The 11,879-nt window shown below is 45.0% G+C and overlaps 1 protein-coding gene across 1 annotated transcript; it reads left to right on the plus strand.

The window, feature by feature from the left end:
- Nucleotides 1-385: 385 nt before the first annotated feature.
- ipo5 (importin 5) lies at nucleotides 386-11,720 on the plus strand. Its single transcript, XM_085448118.1, has 26 exons — nucleotides 386-664; nucleotides 2,798-2,878; nucleotides 3,989-4,181; nucleotides 4,396-4,498; nucleotides 4,587-4,683; nucleotides 4,820-4,924; nucleotides 5,453-5,575; nucleotides 5,666-5,786; nucleotides 5,875-5,962; nucleotides 6,102-6,208; nucleotides 6,343-6,467; nucleotides 6,606-6,695; nucleotides 6,777-6,950; nucleotides 7,049-7,267; nucleotides 7,380-7,463; nucleotides 7,551-7,683; nucleotides 8,044-8,165; nucleotides 8,251-8,347; nucleotides 8,627-8,799; nucleotides 8,912-9,023; nucleotides 9,142-9,197; nucleotides 9,288-9,410; nucleotides 9,498-9,717; nucleotides 9,807-10,035; nucleotides 10,120-10,261; nucleotides 10,348-11,720. The coding sequence occupies exons 1-26, from the start codon at nucleotides 587-589 to the stop codon at nucleotides 10,432-10,434; spliced, it is 3,282 nt and encodes a 1,093-aa protein (XP_085304244.1). The 5' UTR covers nucleotides 386-586; the 3' UTR covers nucleotides 10,435-11,720.
- Nucleotides 11,721-11,879: the final 159 nt, after the last annotated feature.

Here is an 11,879-nt window from a genome sequence, read left to right on the forward strand (position 1 = left end):
TCACAGGTCTCAAAAACTCCTGTATGAACTATGATGCATTTGGCTTCATGTGGTTAATTCTAACAATATGCAGTGACTGAGAAAGCATTAAGTTTAATTTCTTTTGTAAAATTACCAAATCATGCCATTTCTAAAGTCTTCACTCAAAGCTCTACTTCAATCTTGTTATTTAGAAAATAAAGGGGAATTGATTCATCGTTCAGTCCTATCTAATTGCAGTTTTTAGTATATCCAACTGAGTAAACCTGTTTGCTTTTTTAGCTGTGATAACGTGTTGATGAACTGTTGCTCTGATTGTTTCTATTTTCTCAGCCATGACGCAATAAACTCCCGCGCTTTAGTAATTCACCGGTAGCTAATAGAAACAACGCATTCACGTTCCCTGTGTCGATTTCAACCAATAGACACAGAGAGTGCGTGCCAGCCAATGGCGAGCGCATGCCTAAGGTCTTCGATCCAATGACCCCTGAGTAAGGTCGATAAAGCTAGCCAATAAGACGCTAGCAGCATTGTGTGACCGAGGCAGGGTCTGCCGGGTTCATTTCGCCGCTCCTCCACCCGGCTGCTCTTTTTGGATCTCACTGCAATGGCGGAACAGCAGCAGTTCTACCTCTTGCTGGGTAACTTGATGAGCCCTGACAACAACGTCAGGAAACAGGCAGAGGTAAGACGAGGAAAAAAACAGTTTTTAGTGGCTGACAAGTTCGGCGAATGCTGGAAGTCGTGTGGCCAAGTTAGCAGAAGCTAACCACTTAGCTGTCCATCCTGGCCGCGCGCAGCCTCTCACGTCAAGCTCGGTAGCCCACGTGCGCTGTGAAGCCGAGTACTAGTCAGCTAACGCTAACTACCACCATGTTGCGTAGTTATACGTGGACATAATTTCGATGTCACAGATACCAGCGCTGTCATGACACCATGTAGCCGTACGTGTCTCGGCAAAGCTCGGGCTGTTCGGTAAAAAGTGAACGGACCCGTTTGTCGGAACCAACCTCCAGCTGACAGTGGCGCCTGTAGAGTACAGGAAGTAGCAGCAAGCTAATGAGCTACCCACAGTGCTGCTAGGTTTGTTAGCTAGCACGCTAGGGTTCAGCACATTGGCTTGCTAAAATATTAAAGCGGAATATTGAGACTGAACGTGGCACATATGCTGAGTTACTGCTGCGGTGATAAACAAACCATCAAAGGGATAGGCTGTAGATGGTGAGGTAGTTCATTCAAAGGGGCGATTACTTATGCAATGGCCTCCGGTCGTGTTAACTAAAAGTCAAGTCTTAACCAGACAGTTTTAAACTAGCAGCCGTGTTTCCCTTCGTGAAGTTGATCATCTCAGTTTCAGACACGTCAGTAGCTAGGCTCGTCTCCTCGGATTAGTTTCTCTCAGAGGATTTGTTTAGGCTGTGTCTAGCTCGTCTATTCACTCTCTCCCCCCCCCTCACAACCACCATTATTAGCCTCTTGTCGCCGCAGAGCATTGTTACCAGCGTCCCCCTCCCTCTCCGGCACCCCGACTTTTGGATGAGGTGGTTGAATCTTATCACACACCGCCTCTCTCTACCAGTCAGCGTTTTTCTTTGATAAACTCAGACTGTCTGCCGGGATGCTAAGCTCACTGGAATTCATCCTTTATAGGAACTCCTCCCGTTCTTTTACTCGCATAATAGGAATTGATCCACCTGTATGGGACCTAAACTCACATTTTAACAGTTGAAAGATACAGTTAGTCACCCTTTATTTTAATTTTTTTGTAGTTAATCCCATCACTAGTTCATCCAAGTGGTGGTATTGTGAGAAGCCATGAAGTGCATTTGAATTTGTGTGGCAACCAAACTCATTTAGGCTTTAGGTGGACAAATGGATTAGTGCAGTAGTTCAAGTCAGGTTATAAGAGGAGTGGACTTTGCAGATTGATTTGCAGGTAATTCAAGGGTTGCTCAACCTGAGCGCTTGGTCATTCTGATTCTAATTGTTTGGGATTTGATTTTAGCCCAGCCGTTGGCACATCTGTGCTCCTCCCTGTCTCATTTTGTCAGTTTGGGAATCATTGAAGGTGGCTCTCCCGTGCAGTTGTGTTAAGAGTTTGTATTCGATCCTTCCACATGATGGGGATGCTGAAACTACATGCACATAGTGACTTTTACCAGAGCGCACACCAGAGGTTTCACTGTATCCCTGTGGAGTCTCATTTAACTTGGGTAAACCAGCATAACAGTGGTAAAATAAATGGGTGGCTCTTGTGTATGAGCCCATTAGGGCTCATGTTCAGTTTATAGCCATATTTGGTACACTTGCACAAATGTCACACTTTTACTGCTCATTAAAATACTGATTGTCTTTATAGCAAACATCAGTGATGTACAGGGTTTTTCCTGGCTCAGAACTGGACATTTGGGGTGCGATTATGCAAAGAAACACAATGTGAGTTGAGGCAGAGTGTTACCTTACCTGACAGATGTCTATGTATTTTCCTGTGGGGTTTTTTTTTTGTTTGTTTTTTTTTTGCCATTTTTACAAGGAAAATATATTCATGCTTCTGTAGCTTAACCCTCAGTAAAAATGGGAAAAGTGAATATTCAGTCCTGCCTTTATATTTCAGGTAATCCCTGATATGACCTCACTGGACAGTCCTTATTATTTTGACCACAGCATCTGTTTAAGCTTGAGTGTTTTGTTTTGGGGGGGTTTTTTTGGTTTTCTTTGTAACTGCAGTAAAGGGAACATGATGCTGTATTGGCAGTAGAAATTCATGTTGTGCATGGCCTGTCTGATCCTAACCGCGGTGCTTTCATTTTCTTTTCAGGAGACCTACGACAATATTCCAGGCCAGAATAAGATCACATTCTTGCTACAAGCTGTCAGAGATGCGTCTGCTGCAGAGGAGGTTTGTACACGGATTGTGAACATATCTGTGGCATGACATGGTGAATTTTTTCAGCCTGAAGCAGGGGAACTTCAAAAACTTGGCCACTTAAGAGCCCATCTGAGACATTTATGATCTGTTGTATTGTGCTCAATGAAGTCTTGACACACCCAAAAACGGACCATTTAGGCCAAAGGTCAGACAAAGTTGACGTAATTCTTTCACCTTTAAAATCTTAAGTTGTCAACAAATGTTGCGTATGAAATTTGTTTTTCACTCGTTCACATCTCCGTGGGTTTTTTGGGTGCTGTGTCACAGTTAATATGAGACATTACATGCTAAATAAATGAATTATGTGCATTTTTGCCCTATATGAATACTGTACTGAGTGGGTTTTAATACACACAATAACTTGGAAAAACATCATCCAAAGTAATCAGGGATGCGCTCCAGCCTCTGTCAGAATCTAATAAAAGGATGGTGAAATATTATATGTCTGTCGTAATTATTACCCATTCAGATGGCAGTACACATGGGAAAGAGTGATGCAATGCGTGACACTGAAGCCTGCAATACCTTTTCTCTCTAAAAGATGCAACATTGCTGGCATTTCAAGTATGTAGTCCGGCTATCACATGTGAGGCCTCGGCGCTGCCTGACTACGGCTTGTTGTGAGTCACAGTTCTGGCATTCAGGCAGTCATGTTTACTCTGAATCCACCAGCTGCTTGGGTCCTCATGCTTCCTCTGCTTTACTTTACCTCAAGGCTGATATTTTTAGAGGCTTGAAATGGGAGCAGGCAGAGAGGTGCTTGGCCCAGGGAGAGTGACTCTGCCATTCTAAGACACTCGGTCTGGTTTTGTTTTTGTTTTTTTTATTCCCCTTAATGACCACTCACTCTAAAGGTTTTGGTTTACCAAACGGGTAACATGTCTTTGCAGAAGGAAACGATTTGTTTCACAACACTTGTTAAATAGAGAGCATAAACTATAAAACTAGCTGGTCCAGTAAGCCAACTGCCCAACTAAACTGAAAAAGGAACACTTGTGTATGGGTGTCTGACATGACTGTTTAGGTATGACGTCATGTTGAAAGCAGCATTGTATTTAATAATTTTTTTTGCCCCCACAGGTCAAACAGATGGCAGCAGTGCTGCTGCGGCGGCTGCTGTCTTCCTCTTTTGAGGAGATCTACCCAGGCCTGACCGTGGAGATGCAGACAGCCATCAAAACAGAGCTGCTGACGGGCATCCAACAAGAGACTTCCCCAACCATCCGCAAGAAGATCTGCGACATTGCAGCCGAGCTGTCCCGGAACCTGATCGGTGATTTTTATATTTATTTATTTTTTCTCTCTCACTCTCTTCTGGTGGCTGTTGATTAAACGCTATGGATAAGCCATGACTCAGTATTTCCCATGTTATGCAGGAATAATGGGCAAACATTCTCATGGGTCATTAATGAAATTCTCAGATGTTGATCAAATAACATTCAAAGTGGAAATTACTGAGGAATGTTTGGTGTTTTTGTTTAATGTAGATGACGATGGGAATAACCAGTGGCCAGAGGTGCTCAAGTTTCTGTTTGATTCTGTCAACGCTGAGAATGTCGGCCTCCGAGAAGCTGCCTTGCACATATTCTGGTGAGCTCATGTTGCATGATGAATTCAAACTCTTACTCAGGCGGATGCACTGATGGCTGACTGATGTCTTCCAATGATATCTTTCTAGGAACTTTCCAGGAATCTTTGGCAACCAGCAGCAGCATTATATGGAAGTTATCAAGCGCATGCTTGTTCAGTGCATGCAGGACCAGGCAAACCCACAGGTAAGGTTTTAGGATGGGGCATGGCCTGGTAGCTGAAACGTGATGTCATTTAACTTTGTGTGGATCTTTCTTTCATATCACACACCTCTCAGTTCCCTTTCTTAGCTGCTTTTATGTATTTAAATTAATCTCACAGATTCGTACCCTGGCGGCTCGGGCTGCAGCATCTTTTGTTCTGTCCAATGAAAGCAACACAGCTCTGCTGAAACACTTTGCTGATCTCCTGCCGGGAATCCTGCAGGTAAGCTATAACACATTGGTGTGTTTGTGATTTCAGATCGGATCACTTTGTACTGTAGATACGGAACCTGTCAGTACTTGTGTTTTTGCACCGGTAATGGCTTCTGAGCACTAAGAGCATCAGTCATTTAAGATCTATTAATTAAAGTTTAATGTTGGATATCTGCAAATGGAGGCTGGAACTTCAAAGTAAATGGTCTACTGCTTACTCGGAGTGACATGTTTTCATACTGTTATGATCGATTCTGACGACAGTCTCTGCATTGAGAGGTTATTGAAGTCATGTGAAAGCAAATACACATGCAAGTGTTTGGTAGCGTTTGTTCCTGCAGGTTATAATAATGCAGCATCATTATGAAATATTGGGCATCTTGGATCCTGTAGCAAATCTTCTATTGCAGTAGCATATTTTGTGTTTGACTCATAAAGGTGGAAGAGGAAGTCAGGACAGAATGTGGCATTAACTTTGCCACACCTGTTGAATATATTTGCATTACAAACCTACCTGTTTGTTTGATTTACCCATCAGGCAGTGAATGAGTCATGCTACCAGGGAGATGACTCTGTGCTCAAGTCTCTGGTGGAAATTGCAGACACGGCACCCAAATACTTGAGACCCAACTTGGAGGAAACACTGCAGCTCTGTCTGAGGGTAAGCTGCAACCTCTAAATGGTGAATATCTCTTTACCACTGATCAAGACTCGAGGCATCGTTTCATGTGCAATTGTCCTGTCTCCTCAGCTGTGCGCTGATACCAACCTTACAAATATGCAACGGCAGCTGGCATTGGAAGTCATCGTCACGTTATCAGAGACGGCAGCGGCCATGCTAAGAAAACACACGGCCATTGTAGCACAGAGTGGTAAGAGTTTGATTCAGCGGCCTCTATAATGATGTGCCCAAATAAGATGAGTGGAGTAGTTTTGATAGAAGTCTGTTATGTTTATTAGTGCCTCAGATGCTGGCTATGATGGTGGATCTCGAGGATGATGATGAGTGGGCGATGGCAGATGAGCTGGAAGATGAAGACTTTGACAGGTACGTCCTGATGCACTAATATATTTCCATCTTTGAGGGGTCGGTACAGCATCTGCGTCCCCTACTTCTTAAAGTACTCTGAAGTTCAGTAGATGTGTGCATGTCCATAAGTTCCTGGATGTTTCTTGTGCTTCACCAGTAACGCTGTGGCTGGGGAGAGCGCGCTTGATCGAATTGCCTGTGGTCTGGGAGGGAAGATCATTCTTCCCATGATCAAACAGCATATCATGCAGATGCTGCAGAATCGTAAGTAAAGCTGCACATTACTGCAGCACTGATTTAACTTTAATTAAGCTACCATTTGTTTTCATACAGCAAAATTAACAGCTGCTTTGGTACTAAAGTGCTTAAATTTGTGTCAATTATGTGTTTCCTGCTAGCTGACTGGAAGTATCGCCATGCTGGGTTAATGGCGCTGTCGGCCATCGGTGAGGGTTGCCACCAGCAGATGGAGGCCATCCTCCAAGAGATCGTCAGCTTTGTCCTCCTGTTCTGCGCCGACCCTGTAAGGAAACGGCAGCCGTTGTACAAAAGTGCCACTCAGTTTACTTAACTGTCTTAATGGTTGGTTGATCAATGTTTAGTCGCATCATTTCCCATTTCTTAATCATTTACACTTTTTTTTTTTTTTTCTCCTTCCTAGCACCCAAGGGTGCGGTATGCCGCCTGCAATGCTATTGGACAAATGGCCACAGACTTTGCCCCCACCTTCCAAAAGAAATTCCATGATAAGGTATCTGAAGTGACTTAAACAGCTGTGCAAGCATTTTCATTTTCTTCATGGCTACAAAGACAGTTTGTTTATTCGTTTTAGGTGATCTCAGCCCTGCTGCAGACCATGGAGGACCAGAGTAACCCTCGGGTGCAGGCCCATGCCGCCGCCGCCCTCATAAACTTTACAGAGGACTGTCCTAAATCGCTGCTCATCCTTTATCTGGACAACTTGGTGCAGCACCTTCATGTCATCATGGTTGCCAAGCTGCAGGAGGTACAGTAAAGTGTTTGAGGAGACCGTGCATTCACAAAGTCGGTGTGTGTGTGTGTGTGTGTGGTCTGTTTCATACAAATCATTTCTTCAACCTTCAGCTGATCCAGAAGGGCACGAAGCTGGTGCTGGAGCAGGTGGTGACATCCATCGCCTCAGTGGCCGACACCGCAGAGGAGAAGTTTGTGCCATATTACGACATGTTCATGCCCTCGCTCAAACACATTGTAGAAAACGCCGTGCAGAAGGAGCTCCGGCTGCTGCGCGGCAAGACCATAGAGTGCATCAGTCTCATCGGCCTGGCTGTCGGCAAGGAGAAGGTATACTTTGACCACCAAAGCATACCATGTGCCAAGATCCTAATTCAAGGTTATTCCCTTTAAATTAAGCTTTAACCCTCATATTCGCACATCTTTCTCTCTGCCCTTCTAGTTCATGCCAGATGCATCGGCTGTAATGCAGCTGCTCCTCAAGACCCAGACTGACTTCAACGATCTGGAGGATGATGATCCCCAGGTAGGACGACTTGAACAAAACTTAAAACTATCTAGTTCAAGGTGGTGGTCACACACAGTCAGCTGCTATGGTTTGTTCTCGGTTTAGATCTCCTACATGATCTCAGCCTGGGCGAGAATGTGCAAGATTCTGGGGAAGGAGTTCCAGCAGTATCTGCCGGTGGTGATGGGCCCCCTGATGAAGACTGCCTCCATCAAGCCTGAGGTGGCCCTGCTTGACAGTAAGTAACAGACAGCTGCCGCCTGTGCCTCCTGCACTGACTTCTGATGCGTGTCCAGTTTGTTCTATAAGCCTGAAATGAAAGTCTGCAGGCATTCAAATGATCAGTTACCAAAGCATGCTTTAAACCTGATCAATCCAGTGGTGAATAAAGGCTGCAGCCATGTACCTTTACCCATATTGCAACGAATCAGTGTCCGTAGATTAATAGTCACAAATCTCTGAAGAATATCTGCTCACTGTCACGTGTTCATATTTAATATTGCAGTAATGTGCTGCCTGCTGGGACTTCTATATGTGATTCTTGTATGTGTAATGTAAAGGATTCACTTAAAACTCTTTCACTTTTCTCCTTTTAAAGCCCAGGACATGGAGAACATATCAGAGGATGATGGCTGGGAGTTTGTCAACCTGGGAGACCAGCAGAGTTTTGGAATCAAGACAGCTGGCCTGGAGGAGAAGGCTACTGCCTGTCAGATGCTGGTGAGAAGAAAATGAGACTCAAGACTGTCCTGAGAAGCTGTGGATGTGGTCATCACTCACTCTTCCTCTTCTTTCTTTTTCTCAGGTGTGTTATGCCAAAGAGCTGAAGGAAGGTTTTGTTGAGTACACAGAGCAGGTGGTGAAACTCATGGTTCCTCTGCTCAAGTTCTACTTTCATGATGATATCCTCTTGTTATGACATTTTAAACTTCAGTATAATTGAATGGTCTGATTCTTATATAGCAATTTCCTATTCTTCCAGGGCACTCAGTGCTGCATGATTTTGGGGGGGCAGGGGCATTCAACCTTTAAAATAGTTTAGCTGGATTCAAACATTCAGGAGGAGGCAGCACGATCAGATTCCATGTTTAGATGTTAAAGACTTCAGCATGAACGTCTCTGATGGTTCCACTGTTCAGATTAAGTGAAAATACAGGTGACGTTGGCCTTAACTGTCTCACGTGTGCGGGTGGCAGCAGCTGAGTCCATGCCCCTGCTGCTTGAGTGTGCCCGGGTTCGAGGACCAGAATACCTCACCCAGATGTGGCACTTCATGTGTGACGCCCTCATCAAGGCCATCGGCACAGAGCCAGACTCGGATGTCCTGTCAGAAATCATGCATTCGTTTGCCAAGGTAGCTACATTTTGGGCTTTTTTTTTTTTTTTTTTTTTTTTTTTTTTTTTTTTTTTTCTCCTCCCCGTGAGCCATGTTATTTTGTGCACTGACAAAAGTGTGTTTGTTAAAGTGCATAGAGCTGATGGGAGACGGCTGTCTGAACAGCGAGCATTTTGAGGAGCTGGGCGGCATCCTGAAGGGGAAGCTGGAGGAGCACTTTAAGAACCAGGAGCTCAGGCAGGGTGAGACTTCAGAAACACAAATATTTTACCCATGACAAATGATACATCACAAATACCATGAGGGCATGATTATTTTAAATGCTGGTACAAAATCCTAACACATACTTGTGTTATCCAGCTAAGAGACAGGATGAAGATTATGATGAGCAGGTAGAGGAAACACTACAAGATGAGGTAAATATTTTTGCTTTGTGTGTTAACCTTCAAAAATGATGATGATGATGCAAGACACTCCAAGCCATCATGGTGTTTGTCTTCTCCCAGGATGAGAACGATGTGTACATTCTGACCAAAGTATCTGACATCCTGCACTCGGTGTTCAGCAGTTACAAAGAGAAGGTGCTGCCTTGGTTTGAGCAGCTGCTGCAGCTCATTGTCCAGCTAATAGTGAGTGATTGTTGAGCACTGTTTTTAGTATCATATGTACATGGAAACTGGAAATGAATACTACTAAACTGTCTCACTTGTCTTCAGTGTCCTAACAGGCCCTGGGCTGACAGACAGTGGGGTCTGTGCATCTTTGACGATGTGGTGGAGCACTGCAGCCCCTCCTCGTTCAAATACGCAGAATATTTCTTGCGGCCGATGATCCAGTCACTCTGCGACACGAGCCCCGAGGTCCGGCAGGCAGCTGCCTACGGCGTCGGCGTCATGGCTCAGTTCGGAGGCGAGAACTACCGCCCCTTCTGCACAGGTATGACCTGGTCTTTACTTTACCTGCTGGCAGTTCAGTTGTTTAGCGACACCTACATGATGTGCTCTGGTCTTTCTTCTTCGTCACAGAGGCCCTCCCCCTGCTGGTCAGAGTCATCCAGGCAGCTGACTCGCGCTCAAAGGAAAACGTCAACGCTACAGAGAACTGCGTCTCTGCTGTGGGAAAGCTCATGAGGTTCCGACCAGAGTGCGTCAACGTTAACGAGGTCCTTCCCCATTGGCTCAGCTGGCTACCGCTCAAAGAGGACAAAGAGGAGGCGGTCCACACTTTTGACTTCCTCTGTGACCTCATTGAGAGGTAGGGTACCGAGACTTCATTTTCCTGACTGTCTATGAACCACCTCCACCCTGCACACCTGACCTCTCAATCCTTTCTCCACAGCAACAACCCGATTGTCCTCGGACCAGAGAACGCAAATCTTCCTAAAATTTTCTTCATCATAGCCGACGGCGTCTCAAATGAATCTATCAAGAGCGAAGACGCGTGCAGCAAGCGGCTCGCTAACGTGATCCGTCAAGTGCAGGTAAGCCCAGAAATGTAGACACAGCCCTCAAATCTACTTTGGGTAATCTGCAAAGCATTTAAACATATTCTTGTCATATCTTCCAGACCTCAGCAGGATTGTGGACACAGTGCATATCGACACTCAATGAGACGCAGCAGAAAGCCATACAGGACCTTCTGAGTACTGCCTGAGCCTGAACCTCGCCTCCGTCACCTCCCTTCTCTTTAAAAATTAAAAATCAAGCCCATTAAGAAAAGTTGAACTCCTGAACCTCCTCCAAACACTCCCTCTTCTTCCTCCTGCTCTGATCTGTAGTGCATATGGATGCTGGCTTCACCCCAACCACAACCCCCTACCAACTACATTACTCCACCTACATTCAACTGACTTGGAGCAGGTTGGATATGAATGACGAAGGAGGACTCTGGCCATCTGCTTTAAAGACTTTTTACCTGTATTGACGGGAGTGGGATAAGAGTAAAAGGTTTTGTCTCATCACCGTTACACGTCTTCTACTCGGATGTTTTTATTTTTTTCCCAACCATTCCCAGACATGTGACCGGTCTTGTCGCGCCCAGACTCAATCACCAAGTCGCCCTACACAAACTCATTGGACAGTCGGGCTCAGGAGGAGCTACAGTGGGGGGGGGACGTGGGGACAGGACAATTCTAGTGGACTGAGCAACTGAACGAGGTGGAAATGCACACTGGGCAATCACTGCCTGTCTCCTGTGAAATTATTATTTTATTTTTTTGTATTTTTATTTTTATTCTTTTCTCGTTACATCACCCCAGCATTTCCTGGGGGGAAATGTCCTCTGACTACTGCAGCTCAGAGCTTTCAAAAGTAATGGCATGTTTAAGTGGCTAACCCTAGAAAATATTCATCGTTAGGAAATTTACGTCATCGTTGTCTGGGAGAGTTGATATCGACTTGAGCAGCTTTCCTCCATAGCCTTCCAGACAGCTGTTCACAGGAAGTGAAGCATTTGAACGGTTAAGGGCCCTTTTTAGGTAGCAGCATAACGACTCGGCGCTCTCTAAGAAGTTGGTCACAGCTGTAAAGCCTGTGGCGCGTTGGTGAAATATGAAGTGTAGAATGAAACGTATTTGTTTAAGTACTACCTTACTCTTAACTTTACAGTTCTGACCCTTTGCAGTCCTGCAGGTATGTGATGGAAATCCAGAAACTACCAAGAATAAAACTACATTTGAGAATTCTGAAAAAGTGGTCTTCATTTTCTGCTTGCAACTTCCAGTCATTCGGCATCTTGGACAACCAGGGGAAACTGTCATCACATGTCTACACGCGCATATTTTGAAGCTTTGTCTAAACTGGCTTTAATTTCGCAACACATAAGATGTTGATTCTGCCAGTGCCATCCTGATTAACATGTTCTGTAAGCTGAAATTCAGTTCAATTCTAACCCAAAGTAGTGTTTACAGCCAGGATTAAAGTGTTCAAACATGTGGCACAGCTGAAAGTAGTTTCTGTATAAAAAATCATCCATCCATCTTCATCCGCTTTATCCGAGGCCGGGTCGCGGGGGCAGCAGCCTAAGCAAAGAGGCCCAGACCTCCCTCTCCCCAGCCACCTCCTCCAGCTTATCCGGGGGAATACCAAGGCGTTCCCAGG

Source organism: Copadichromis virginalis, linkage group LG23, assembly GCF_057382275.1.
Source record: "Copadichromis virginalis isolate Kocher_CV1m ecotype Utaka linkage group LG23, C_Virginalis_male_GT1.1, whole genome shotgun sequence".
Taxonomy (NCBI): domain Eukaryota; kingdom Metazoa; phylum Chordata; class Actinopteri; order Cichliformes; family Cichlidae; genus Copadichromis; species Copadichromis virginalis.